The following is a 14348-nucleotide window of genomic DNA, read 5'->3' on the forward strand; positions in this document are numbered from 1 at the left end:
TTTTTTTTGGCTGTGTTGGGTCTTCATTGCTGTGCGCGGGCTTTCTCTAGTTGCAGCGAGTGGGACCTACTCTTCATTGCGGTGCGTGGGCTTCTCTTGTTGCGGAGCACAGACTCTAGAGCGCAGGCTCAGTAGTCGTGGCACATGGGCTTAGTTGCTCCCTGGCACGTGGGATCTTCCCGGACCAGGGATCGAACCCGGGATCGAACCCGTGTCCCCTGCAGTGGCAGGCGGATTCTTAACCACTGTGCCCACAGGGAAGTCCTAGCATTAAACATTTTCTTTCAAAACAAATCAAAGAAAGTCATTTTGTTTTCCAAAGACGTTCACTTTGGATGAGGCAAGTGGCCTTCAAAAATACATAAGCACTTGCTTTTGGAATTGGTGAATGTAACCAAGATCTTTAGCTTCTGCAACTGCCTGTTCTCTTGGGGCAGTAGAAAATGTTCTCTGAATATGAACACCATAGAATGATATTTAATGGCCTTAGAAAAGAATCTACCTAAGCAGGGAACTGAAAATAGCTTAACTTTGGAATTTCAGCGCCCAACTCAGCAGGAAGCAATGTGAATAAAAGAAGCGTGGGTCTCTTAGAAGCTGCTGGAAATGAGGTTAGCAAGAAAACGAAACAAGCTCACAGCTGTATCGAGGTGTGAAAACTCACTGCTCAAGTACTGCCAGTAGAATCGTGATGTCAAACACAGATATTCAATCACCCACCACCTCATCTGAGTTTCCAGACAAACTCAATCAAATACTCTCATTCTTCTTCAACTTACTCTTTAATAATACAGTCTTTACTGGAACAGAAGAAAATCAAGATATAACCTTAACCTACAAACTAAGAGAGAACACACTTCTTTCTTTCTGCTGATAACCCAACACAGAAGTCCCTTCAATTCTCATGCAGATTATTTTCTGTGAATATTTCTGTTCTAAGACATTTTCTTCCTAGTAAGAATCAGAGTAGAGATCACAAACCGGAAGTGCCTGTGGGGTGTAGGAAGATTAACACAAAAGGGCTTAGTGGAGACTAGGGTGACTGGAGAGTCATTCTTTCTAAACACTTCCTGGAAAGAAGTACTAGTGCTCAACTCAATGGCCTGCACACAAATCCCTGAAGAGTAAGATTTTAAACTTTAAAATTTCCTAATTTTTAAGTGTTAGTAATTTTTAAGTATTAGCGACTAATTCGAAATTTAAACAATCCTTTGCTGGCTAAACAAATCCTGCCTGTGTGCTTGATTTCATCTGTTAATTTACAACCTCAGAAAGAAAGGAAGAGGAAGAAATGGCTAATGGAAGACGAGATCGGGTGCATTCAGGGTGGTATGGCCGTAGACAAGAAATGGCTAACCAGAGATGTTATCAAGGTCCCATCCTTAAGTTCTTGGTGAATTCTTAGGTCTTCCCTAACCATAAAGAACCTTTTCTAAAAGCATCACCACATCTCAAGTTCCTGACTTCACATTTCAGGGTTTTTAAGCTTCAAAACATTGTCAGGCATAGAGAAGATCTCCAGAGAAAGAAACTTCTTGTGTCAGAGGAAGGATATGGTGGTCGCACACTTAAGATTCTGATAAACCTGTGTCTCAGAGATGCACAGGGAAGACCATGACAATATCCAGCTTACAGGAGGGGCTTCTAAACCAACATGAGGCTCGTGGAAGAGAAAATTCCAAGTACCAAGAAATGCAAAGCAGAAGCTGTATATCACTGAGAGAAATGCAGTGAAACGAAAGAAACCAAGTTCATCTAACCAAGTTAATAATATTTACAGCCTGTGGGCAGTGCCAAAATATTTCAGGAAATGTCAATGTCTTTCTTTGTAAAGCCAGGCCAAACTTTTGAACACAGCATTAGATCACTGGGAAGAATAAGGTAAATCCTTATTTCCTTACAAAGAATCTTAACATTAAGATTGATGGCCAATGTAGAACGTCCCTTCCCTCTCCAAAAATGAAGTTTCATTATCTAATGTTTCTAGACAATCTTTTGGTAACAGTTAAAAATGGCAATACAGAATGAATTAGCCATGACCCACCCAAGGCTCAGTTTCATTTCTCTTTCTGGTTTCCCACTGGGGCCGCAGACATCTTCATCCCATGTAGCCCCACTTCTCTGAATCAGCAAAGTCAACTCTCCCTTCTGAACCGGAATGAGGAAGGTCGGGTAAGACACAGGTAAAAGCCAACCCCACAAATGCCCTCCTGTCAAGAACGGTACCTGTTCAGGCTTCAGCCCCGGCGGGACCCAGGCGTACTCCTCCAAGGCACAGCCTGAGTCGTCATCCGAGGTCGAGTTCCTCTGGAAGTCAAACATGAGTTTGCTGACAGTCTTCTCCATCGCCAGGGGCATCACCGTCACCATGTGCTCCTCCTGAGGGCACTTGCAGTGCAGGCAGATCTTCCTGCAAGCGGCAAAGACGGGAGGTGAGAAGGAAGGCAAAAGAAACCATGTTTTTCACTTGGCCGGCCACTCACCAGCCCATGGATCCCAAACCACAAACACATTCCTTGGCAACCGGCTTCTGGCATCTGAAGGAGAGTTCCACAGCACGCCTGTCTTTGTAGAAGGCGTGGCACTGCGTACCTGGAAACGTCCTGAGCCATCAGAGGCCACCAGGTAAGCACGCTAAGGGTATTTAAACATGGACTGCAACCTCTTCTTCTACATCAGTATCCCAAGAGAAATGTCAGAACACCTTTTATTTTACTAGGTAGAACACTAGATATGGACCTTGACCACAATTTCCTTGACTGGAAGAGTAATTAAATATACACAATACATATGCAGACCAGAAATATTACCAGTAGGTTTAACAAATAGTGACAACATTCCCTTTTTATAAAAGGTTTCTAGACCTTAGGAAAAGGAAGTGGTTATAAAAATAACTGCAGGTGAGATTTTCTTTAAGAAGAGCAAAAATATTTTTGCCCATTAAACAAAGCTGACCCTAAGATCTCATGGGAAAGACGTTTCCACCTCCACTAAAGGTACTTGTAGGTTTGAAATTCTAATTAGAAACCCCAAATTACCCCACATTGGTAGCTTTTTTTTTAATATACAAGAGGATCATGCATGTGAATTATTTCAAAAGATAGCAGCCAAAGATAACAATTCTCTCCCCCAAATAAAACATTTCTCTTTTAAGATTACCATCTGTTCCCTTTTCCATGGCTACAAAAATGATGAAGCAATAAAAACGCTGATGTCAGCAACACAAGAGCATTTCTAGCTTCTACCAGTAAAATAAAAAGGAAAAAAATAAAGGAGGAAATAATTTTAATAAGCTGTTGTACCTGTACTCTGACCTTCAGTATTAGCTTCAGGAGCACCTTATAAACCTGATGAAACAGCCCAGAATTCTAATCCCCATATGCCTGAATTTTTTGACAACAGCTTTGTGAAGATATAATCCACACACCATAAAATTCACCATTTTAAAGTCTACAATTCATTGGTTTTTAGTATATTCTCAGAGATGTTAAAGCATCACCACTAATTTTAGAACATTTTCTTCACCCTCAAATGAAACTCCATGTGCATTAGCAGTAACTTCCCACCTTCCCCTCCCCCCAGGCCCTGACAACCACTAATCTATTTCCTGTCTCTAAAGTTTTACCTGTACTGGAAATTTCACATAAATGGAATCTTACTATATGCAGTCTTTTGAAACTGGCTTCTTTCACACAGCATGATGTTTTCAAGATAAATCCATGTTGAAGCGTGTGTCAACCTTTCATTTCCTTTTATTGCATTATAATATTCCATAAACTAAATTTTGTTTATCCATTTATCAACTGGTAGACATCTGCATTGTTTCCACTTTTTAGTTTTTTTGAATAATGGTGCTTTATTTATGTATGCCGTTTTTTGTATGGATATATGTTTTCAATTCTCTTGGGTATTTACCTAGGAATGGAATTGCTGGGTCATACAGTAACTTTACGTTTAACATTTTGAGGAACTATCAAACTGTTTTCCAAAATATCTGCTCTTTTTTACATTCCCACCTGTTAATGAACGAGTGCTCCATTTTCTCCACATTCTTGCTGCACTTGACACTGTCTTTCTCTTTGATTGTTCCCTAGTGGGTGTGAAGTGGTATCTTACAATGGTTTTGATTTGTACTTCCTTAATGACTAATGATGTTAAGCATCTTTTTATGTGCTTATTATATATCTTCTTTGGAGAAACGGCTATTCAAATCTTTAGTTCATTGAAAACTGTCTTTTTATTGTTGAACCGAAAGCATTCCTTATATACTTTCTGGATACAAGTCCTTATCAGATATATGCTTTGTAAAAATTTTCTCTCATCTGGTGGGCTGTCTTCCCTTTCTTGATGACGTCCTTTGAAACACCGAAGTTTTTGGTTTTGAGGAAGCCCAATTTTTTTTGTTGTTCCTTATGCTTTGGGTATCATATTTAAGAAACCGTTGCTTGACCCAAGATCGTTAAGATTTACTCGTGTATTTTCATCTAAGAGTTTTATGGTTTTAGCTCTTATACTTGAGTCTATGACCCATTCTGAGTTGCGTTTTGTATATGGCATGAAGTAGGAGTCCAACTTCATCCTCATGTGCCTATCTAACTGTCCCAGCACCATTCAACTGCATTGACCTTTGTCAAAAATCAACTGATCATAAATGTAAGGGTTTATTCTGGGCTCTCAATTCTATTCCATTGATCTATATGTGTATCCTTACGCTAGCACCATACTGTCTTCATTACTGTAGTTTTTTGTAGTAAGTTCTGAGATTGTGAAGTGTGAGCCCTCCAACTCTGTTCTTTTTTTTTTTTTTTAAATTCAAACAGAAAGTCACAAAAATTATAATCATCCTCATCAGTTCACTCAGTCTCTGTTCTTCTTTTAAAAAATTATTTTCGCTCTTTTGGGCCCCTGACATCTGAATTATCAATATAAATTTTAGGGTTGGCTTGCCAACTTCTGCAAAACATCAAGCTGGGATTTTGACAGGGATCACACTGAATCTTTAATTCGGAGAGTATTGCTATCGTAACAATATTAAGTCTTCCAATGCATGAACAAAGAACGTCTTTCCATTTATTTCAGTTTACTCGAATTTCTTTCAATGATATTTTGTGGTTTTCAGGTACAAGTTGTGCACTTCTTTTGTTAAGTTCACTCCCAAGTATTTTATTCTTTTTGACATTATTGTAAATGGAATTGTTTGCATAATTACATTTTCAGATTGTGGCGTAGAGAAACACAAATGATTTTTGTACCTTAATCTTGTATCTTACAATTTTGCTGAGCTGGTTTATTAGTTCAAATAGTGTGTGTGTGTGTGTGTGTGTGTGTGTACTCCTTAGGATTTCCTATATACAAGATCACATCATCTGTGAATAGAGACCGTTGCACTCCTTCCTTTCCAATCTAATGCTGATTTTTTTCTTTATCTTGCCTTACTGCTCTGGCTAGGTCCTCCAGTGAACAGAAGTGGCAAGTGTGGAGCTCTCTGTCTTGTTCCTGACCTTAAGGGAAAGTATCCAATCCTTCACCATCAAGTATTACATAATTGTGCGTTTTTTGGTAACTTTCCTTTTTTAAGTTGAAAAAGCTTCCTTCTATGCTAGTCATTGAGTGTTTTTATCAACAAAGGGTGTTGGATTTTGTCAGATGCTTTTTTGCATCTATTGAGATGATCAGTCGGTTTTTGTCCCTATTCTTTTAATGTCTTGGCCTGAATTTTGACACCAAAATGCATTTAAAGAAACAAAATCAGTTTTGTCCAGCCAAGTGAGGCTTGTCAGATTCTCCCACTTCCTGCCTTTCATCCGACTGAAGATATACCCAGACAGAATGCACACTTGGATCTGGTTTGCATCTCCAACCTCAGAGAAGCTTCATCCAAACCCTGGCTATTGCTTTTAAAAATAGTCTGAGCTCATTTTAACAGTAACTCTTTAATTAATTAGCTACTGTAAACAAGTCAGGGGTCTTGGGAAGCAGTCAGGGTTTCGGTTTTTTTTTTTCCCTCCGAAACTTTTTATGTCAGTTTATGACTTAAGGGAAGAAAAAAGTTTCAGTGTGTTTAAGCAAGTTCAGGAAGCTCTTTGGTGACTAATGGTTTTTTACTAGAAAGTCATACTTTTAGAATAAAATGTAGAGATCTTTTTTCTAAATGCAGTCTGCAGAATATTCATCAGTGAAACTCATTTATTCAGCAAGGCAGGGAAGAGCACACTTTTTAACGCTGGATGGACATAATCTAATGAACTCCGAAGCTCCAGAAGAAGGAACAAAGACAAGACGAAAGCAAAACACAGAATTGAAGAACCAGATCCATAATGAGTCTCACCGAGTAGAAGCCGGAACAGGAGGGAGAAAGGGGCGAGGGCTTCGGGCCCTCTTTAGTCATTCAGCAAATAACCACCAAGTACCTACCATCTGCCAGGTACTGCTCTAGGCACTACTGATACCCAGCGAAAACAAATAAAGGTCCCTCCCCTCGTAGAACCTATATTCTCAGAGGGGAAGAAACAAACAATAAGCAACAAACGTAACAAATCATTCGATCATATACAATAGCACATTAAAGATGCTAAGTGCGACGCAAAACAAGAATGGTGAAGCCGGATAAGGGCAAGCAGGATTAGCGTGGAGGCACCGGAGCAGGACGCGCAGCACCTGACTTGCTTACACCTGACACGCATGAGCCCAGATTCGCACACCAGTCATCCAAGAAAGGAAATATCACTCCCACTTTCCAGAGAACAAAGGCTCAGAGAGTTGAAGCAACATGTTCAAAGTACACCTGAAATAGCCAGCAGAACAGAGATTCAAAGTAGGATCAATCTGGCCCCCGAGCCCTAATAACAACCTACAGAGGGCATACCTGACTCCAACCAGAGAACAGCCTCTCACTCCTGAACAACAAACACATTCAGAAAAATCAAAACCAAAGAGGAAACCAGAAAAAGGAAAAAGAAAAAAAAGGTAAATCAAAACCACAAGGACCGTACGTATGTTCCCTGCTAGCTGCCTGCCTTCCATTCCTCATTTATAATGAACAGGCACTTCTGTGGCAAGGCATTATTATTTGCAGAGAATTTTTAACCCTTTGAGTGCTTCCATGACAGCCTTCGGAGAGACTAATTGAACAACTTCTGTTTACAAATGAGGAACGCAAGGCCCAGATGCTCAGAAAGGTGTGGAGGGGTCAGAGGTAGAGCCGAGAGCCTTTCTCTCGGTCCTCACGTCTTTCTCTCCCTCTTGGCAAAATGCACACGGCAACACCCAACAGCTCTCTGATTCGACACACTGATTAAAGCTTCTCAGGAGTGCGTGGGGAAAGATATGATTTGGCTTTTTTTTTTTTTAAAGAGACATTTATGAAAATAGAACCTGCTAGTAAAGCAGGATTTCATTAAAAAACCCAATCATACAAAGCTTGCATTGGTTTCATTCTGTCAGAGGTGACATTCTACCTGTACATAATTGGGTTTGTGAATGACAGGTTTCCAAGGAATAAGGCATGATTCAGAGAGCAGAGATCCTGCATCCTCCGTCTCCCTTCTTCCCTCTACCCAGCAACAACCCTTGCCACCCCCCACCCGAAACCTGCAGCTGTAAATTCATTCGCTTCCGTATTCAGAAGCCACCAGTGGCTCTTCCATGAAATACACAATACCGGGAGGTGTTGAACGCTCTCTTTTGAACCGTCTCAAAGTACTCTGGTCATCTGCACCAGTGACCACAGCATTTGCAAAATCACTAACAATTTATACCAATTAACTCACCTACCGTGATTCCGAAGGATTCATTATAAATAGATTGGGGGGCGGTGTGTCTCTAGGGGGGTGTCTCATCTTTGAGATGTTGACAGGTTATTTATAACACTGAATCCTGAACCACAATGTCTTGTTTTGTGTGAGAAGCGATAGGATGAAGGAAAGAAAGGAGTCTTCCGTTGTCACACGATGCTGACACGTTCAAGTCAAAAACTGCAGGATTCTAGATTTGGACAGGATTGGAAACACATCATTAAGTCCTCCCCCTCCGCGCTTTCCTTCTTTCTCTCTTTCATCCCTCTTCTCTTTCTTCTTCTTCTTCTTTTTTTAATGAGAGGAAAATATTTTTTTGCAAAAGAACTCCCATGTGGAAACTCAGTATATAAAAGAGAGCTGCCCAAGTTGATGTGACAGAAGGAGGCCCGGAGCCCAACTTCTCTCGAGCTCAACCTTCTCCCAACATCCAGGCATTTTCATGGTCCTAACCTCCCAAGGGTTCCAAAGACACAAGTCTGGAAACCAGCATACTTCCCAGGACAGTTCAAGGTCATTTCTAGTATTATCAAAACGTAAAGTAGGTGCCCAATAATTTGACAGATGGTAGAAAGAAAAACAGAGGCTATCGATGGCTTTTAAGAGACAGATAATTCCTAATCATCAAACTCTGCAGATCATGATGATTCTAGTCATAGGAAATTGTATATCCGGTTTCTAAGACATTACATGGAGATGACTAGGGAGCAGTGATGTGCCCCAATGACTTTGATTTGATAGGACTGAGACAGGGCCCCGGAAGTGCATGTCCACCAGCATTCCAGGTGATTCTGACGTGCACTTGGAGGACATTTTTCTGTAGCTAGCCTCCCAGTTAGAAGGGGAGCACCTGAGTCAGAGTATAGTCTGAAAACTGGCGTGTTCTACCAACATTACTGGATGGTCTCTGGACAATGGACATTTTTAAAACTGTTCCAGGGGATCTATGCCAACCCCTCCGGACTACCATGTATTAAACTCTTATATCACTAAGCCCACCTGTCACTCAGCTAGGTCCCTCTGGGGCATGTGTGTGAAAAGATGCTGGTGAGAAGCAGGACCACACCAGCCACTAGAACAGTGTCTCTCATTGCCAGCCTGCTTTTTGCTCCTGCCTTCTACCTCCCCTGTGGTATGGGCTTCTGTGTCCCAAGTCCATGGTCAGATCAGGTTCAGGCCACTTTTATGCACAGGGTCAAAGGACAGACTGCTTGAAGAGTGGCTTAGTCCCAGCACAAATCAAGTGATAGATGAGGAATGCAAAGTTCTGGGCTGAATACGGCAATGCCTCAGGCAGCTGAGATCAGGTGCGGGAAAAGACATCTTTGTTAAAGACAGAGGGCTAAAAGAACCCAAAAGCCTCCATAGCTTTTTGCTGAATAATAAATGCGTCCTAGGTGTTTCAATTCTTCCATGACTGGAGTTCACTAAAGGCGAAAGAATAACTCCTTTTATTCTTAATAAGAGGAAGCCTTTTTCTCCTATGGTAATTTAAAGCTACTACCTCCTTATCCTAAAAAGAAAAGCAATATACAATGTATGTAGAAAAGAATCAGGAATTACAGATAAGCAAGAAGAAAAAAAATAATTCAAACACTCACAATCCCAGAGATAATCACTGTTAAACAGAAACAGCTGCTGGGTCCCCTTTTTCCCTCATGTTAAGAAACCAGAGACCAGATTTCATTCTACGTGCACGCCATCAGCGAGGACCAAGGGACAAGACTCTGGCCCGAAATAAAAAGACATGAGCCAGAGCTACCCACACATGTACACTCTCAGCAAGGAGATGTGCATTCTTCAATGCAGATAAGTGGGTTTGTTCTGATCTGGTGCCCTGTAGCAGGATCAGAGAATTTATTTACGTAGCGTGGAAGATGCCAAAAACGCTGGAATTGCAATGTACACTTACGGGTATCACAGAGTTAAGTTAGGTTCCTCAGATAAAAAACATCTGAAAACCAGACTTCTACAGCTATCAACTTTCAATTTTCTGTGCAAGTAGGGAGAGATGGGGCATGGATAATTTAAAACCACTAAGCCCTGGCTTTGAATTGTGTCTTTGTACATCGGTCACAGACTCTCAGAGGTGTGATAACTTATGCCACTGCCAACCACCTAAAGGATCTGTCCTCGGCAGGCCAGACTTACGAGGGGCTGGGCAGGAGCCAGGCTTCCCCAGTCTGCTCTGCTGCCCCATTTCCTCAAATTTCCAATGAGGACTTATTGGAAACGTATCACACACATGCAGAGCACCAGCCTAAAATGAGCCAAAAATTATTCTCAGTTTACCGCACTGTGGAACACCTTTCCCACTTTACGCGTTTTTTTTTTTTTTTTTTTTTTTTTTAACTAAAAAATAGGTAAATACGTGTTTTGAGGGAAGAGAGATTGTACTGGGCTGCAGGCTGCCTGGATCTAATTGAATAAAGAAACAGTGGGTATTCTTAGCCAAAAAAGGCATCACCGTGCTGAGTAAGTCAGCCGGTAAGAATTGGAAGTGGGGTCCCCCTGCTTTAAGATATCGCTGAGATACTCCTGTGAGGAATAGGTCAGAATTGTCAAAACTGAACCATCACAAAGAACACTACCTGTTCCCCTCCAAAATCGCATGCGTCACATGATCACACGACCCACGCACAGGGCTTCAGCTCCTACCTTCCACGTGAGATGAGGATGCTGCGAGAGGCGGAAGTCTGTCCCCAAAGGATCAAGGGCTCCACACCACAGGTCTGAGCCCCAGGGCCCTGACTCCAGTACGTACTTTGCTACTGGAGGATGGCCGGTAAGGCTGAACACGGCGGCTGTATTTCTAATATTAATATTATTTCTTACATTTACAAAAGGTTTATAATAGTCATTTTGTCTCACAGTTTATCTCCTTTACTCATTCTCAGCAGCCCTATAAAGTTGTCATTTTCATCCATTTCACGCAGATGAACTATGTGTTCTACAAACTCATAAGCAACTCGACTAAAGTTATACAGACTAGAACCTACGCCGTCTGACTCCAAGACCAATGTTCTTCCCACCCCCTTGTTTTAAGGAGTGGCCAAATCTTCCTTCTTTTCTTCTGTGCATCTTTCCATCCTTCCCTGCATCTGTCCAACCATCCTTCCATCCATATCTAACCAACCCCCCAGGCAGACAACAGCGATTGAGCACATACTGTGTACTAGGCACTCACTGTATGAAGACGCTGGGCATACAGCAGTGATTCAGACAGTTATCTCTAACCTCATGGGGCTTCAAGTCAAGTGAGGAAGACAGACAACAGTCAGGTAAACACATAGATAAACTTGCCATTTATAGGTCGTGATAAGTGTCATGATGGAAACAAGCAAGGAGATAAGAGAGGGGCCGAGGATGGAACAGGAAAGGCCTCCCCACCGAAGTGACGTGTGAGTTGTGACTAGAAGACCAAGTAGGAAGCAGCTCTGAGAAAGACCAGGGCAAGAGTTTTCCAGGCAGAGGGAAAGCAAGCAGAGGCTCTGAGGTGGGGAGGACTGTGGCATGAGTCATTCTCAGGAGGTGGTGTGTGGCCTCCCCTCCCCCATCACTGTCATCCAAACTGGCTGAGCCACTGCCTGTCCCAAAGCCCGAGCAGCGATGTGAGATTCAGGGGACCGCGCCATCCTAATGGGTGTAGGAAAGCTCTTCCTTTCTCCTTAATCCCCTTCCCCTTGGGATTCCTATATTCCTCTGTCTTGATACCCAGACGTTGGCATATCCTGTTATTTGCGGCCTCACTGGCTCCTTTACCCCCTCCCCCCAGCCACAATACTGTGTTTTTCCCCTTTTTTGGCAAACCCTCCGTCTGAATGAGGGACCCAGGCATGAACCTTGACACTTGCCATGTCTGGAAGCAAGATTTCTATCTCTGTGAGAAAGGAAAAACGGTTTCCTAAAAAACACAGAAGCTCAAGGGCGGAGACTGTGACAGGGCCAGCTGGGTACGAGGTTGGTGCGAGCAACAGAGCCAAAACCCGCTGCCGGGCCCATCCAACGCCCTGCCCTCCGCCCGGGCTCCAGGGGCTCCGGCCATCTGCACCAAGAGGAGGTTCTCTCTCCCAGGCACTGCAAGAGTTGCTAGAGGATCATCTTTAGTGGCAGTTGTCTCCTCTCTTAATATGTCAATTCATATTTCCGTGAAGAAACATACACAGTGCCCTACTTCAGACTAATTTATCTTGGAATTTTTAGCAGTGGAAACACATTTCCTTTTAAAAAGTAATAAGCCTGTTGGATGACTTTTCATATTCTGAGTATCTCTTACCAGACTCTGATTTCCAGGTCTGATGTCTCAGCAATTGAGGAATGATGTCTTGGATTGGGTTTCCCCAGAATCAGATCCTTGGAAGGCATCTGAACATAAAGAAGTTTGGGAGGTGATCCCAAAAAGGCCTGAGAGGGAATTGGAGAAGGCAAGCAGGGCTGGGAAGGATGCTAACACAGGGAGAGGTGATGACCAGCTGAAGCTCTGGGCAACTGAGACTCCTTTCAGTTGAGGAGCTTCGGGAGATGGTACAGAACATTCCTCAGAGCTGTCCCACTGGAGAATCAAGGAGGCAGGAGTACTTACCCCCCAATTCCCAACAGTCACTGGGTGAAGACCACACCTGGGACCCTGTGGCCCACCCCACATACGAGACAGGCAGGCTAGAGCAGAGAGTTACAGCTGCTACCGAACGAGGAACCATGGGTCAGGGTACCCTGGAAAGGTGAGTGCCAAGGGGGAAGAGGGTACTACTGCAAGTGTTCGAAGGCAGCTTCATTTATTAAATAATAATTCACTGAACATCTACTATGTACTATGCATTCTGGTGGTGGTTATGAGGGATTAAAACAAAACAAAACAGTAAGGAGCCCCTATCTGACTGGGACACAAAGATCTAGGCCACAAGGAGCTAGAGCATAAATCTCAAAGTCAAGAGTACTTGTGGGGTTAGTTAAAAGAGTGTCCTTGTTCCTAGGAGATAGACGCTGAAATACATACAGGTAAAGGATTATGTGTGTCATTTATTTTCAAAGGGTTGAGCCAAAATAATAATCTATGTGTATGCATCGCGGGCACATGCAAAAAAGAGAGGGAGGAAGGGAACAAGCAGCACAAAAGTGCCAAATGTCAGCCACAGACATTTCTAGAAGGGTGTCTGGAAGTTCATTATGCTGTTCTTGTCAACTGTATATAACACTGCAAGTTTTCAAAATAAGTTTTGAAACAAAGAAACAAAGTGAACAGTTCTGTGACTTTGTTGTTAGGTCAGTTATTAATAGAAAACCTACCATGGGCTGGGCACTGCATACAATTTGCTAAGTAGGAGGCTGCTAGGTAAAAAGAGAAGGAAGGAGTATCCCTGACGGTTGAATAAAGGCACGAGGTGAGAGAGAAGGTGTCATCAAGATATTGAGAGGAGTCTAAGACGGTGACAAGCTAGCAGTTGGAGGACTACACGTGCAACCCAGGTGAAGGAGTTTTAACTTTATTGTAAACCATGTTCACAGGCTAGTGAGGAACCTGCCTACCAAACACGCAGCTAGCTAATTGAGCATCGTAATGAGTGGAAAGAGTGAGCCCTCAAAGGAAAAGAACTTGGCTACTGATGGTGTCTCCATGGCAACACTGCTACCTCCATCACTGCATCCGTAGGAAAGGCTGTGGGTACCTAGAGAAGCTCTGATTTCCTGAACTGCTGTCAGACCAACCGCCTCCCTAAGAAGAAACCAAGGTAGATGGAATGGTTATGCCCGGATCAATTCCTCCATTTCTCTTTGTCCATATGTTAACCATGATTCTATGGCATGTATGCTTTTGCTTCATTGGATGTTGAGCAGGTCATGTTCCAAGAGCTCCTCCTTTCCAGATGAGTCCTTCAGGGGAATAGTTTCTGAGGAAATGACTGCACACTGAATTCTAACACTCCTCACCTCCCAACTTCAAGAATTGGAAGACTCCACAAAATATCTCTTTGTTTGCCTTTCTCTTCCATGCCACCTGCCCAAGTACTTGTTCAGTCTCTACCTTCTGTGTGTAAGAAGTTGGCTAAGCCCATGTAGACCAAATCTGAAGCATTAAATATCCCCTATGTACTTAAAAACAGTATATAGTGCAGTGGATTAAGATATTAGATCTTGGAGGCACAGTGCCTTGGGTTCCAATCTTAACTGCCACTTCACTGAGTTGCTGTTAGCATTAAATAACTGAATATCTACAGCACGCTGAGTGTAGTGAAATCTGACTCTGTGCCAGCTTACTAGGCCCTATGCTCTGGGTAGGGACAAAAAGTAAAACAAGTCAATAAAAATAGTCATGGTTCTGGTTCTCTAGAAGTCAATCTAACCCCTACTAATATATTCTAGTTGGGATGGAAACAGATCAATGGAAAACAGATGGGTGGCAAACAGGTCATTTCTACAAGTCTTTATGAAATACCTAGTCTATACTTTAAGGTGTGCTGGACTGAGAAAGGTAATTTGATTATTATCTTTACCAAAGGATTACTTACCCTTTACCATCCTTTTAATATTTCAAGGTCACAGAAACGATCTTGGTTT

General features: G+C 42.5%; 1 protein-coding gene across 6 annotated transcripts in view; it reads right to left on the bottom strand.

The window, feature by feature from the left end:
- PRICKLE2 (prickle planar cell polarity protein 2) overlaps window positions 1–14348 on the bottom strand; it is a 344499-nt gene that overhangs the window by 102289 nt on the left and 227862 nt on the right. For all 6 annotated transcript variants that reach the window (XR_003435869.1, XR_003435870.1, XM_027121311.1 and 3 more), the window contains one exon: window positions 2227–2410. Coding sequence is in view for 4 of the 6 variants with exons in the window: in XM_027121311.1 (XP_026977112.1) it covers window positions 2227–2410 (184 nt within the window). In the remaining 2 variants the exon portion in view is untranslated. The remainder of the gene's footprint in view (window positions 1–2226; window positions 2411–14348) is intronic.

This window comes from Aethalodelphis obliquidens, unplaced genomic scaffold (assembly GCF_003676395.1).
Source record: "Aethalodelphis obliquidens isolate GAN/ISIS:26980383/991018 unplaced genomic scaffold, ASM367639v1 scaffold22, whole genome shotgun sequence".
In the NCBI taxonomy this organism is placed as follows: Eukaryota; Metazoa; Chordata; class Mammalia; order Artiodactyla; family Delphinidae; genus Aethalodelphis; species Aethalodelphis obliquidens.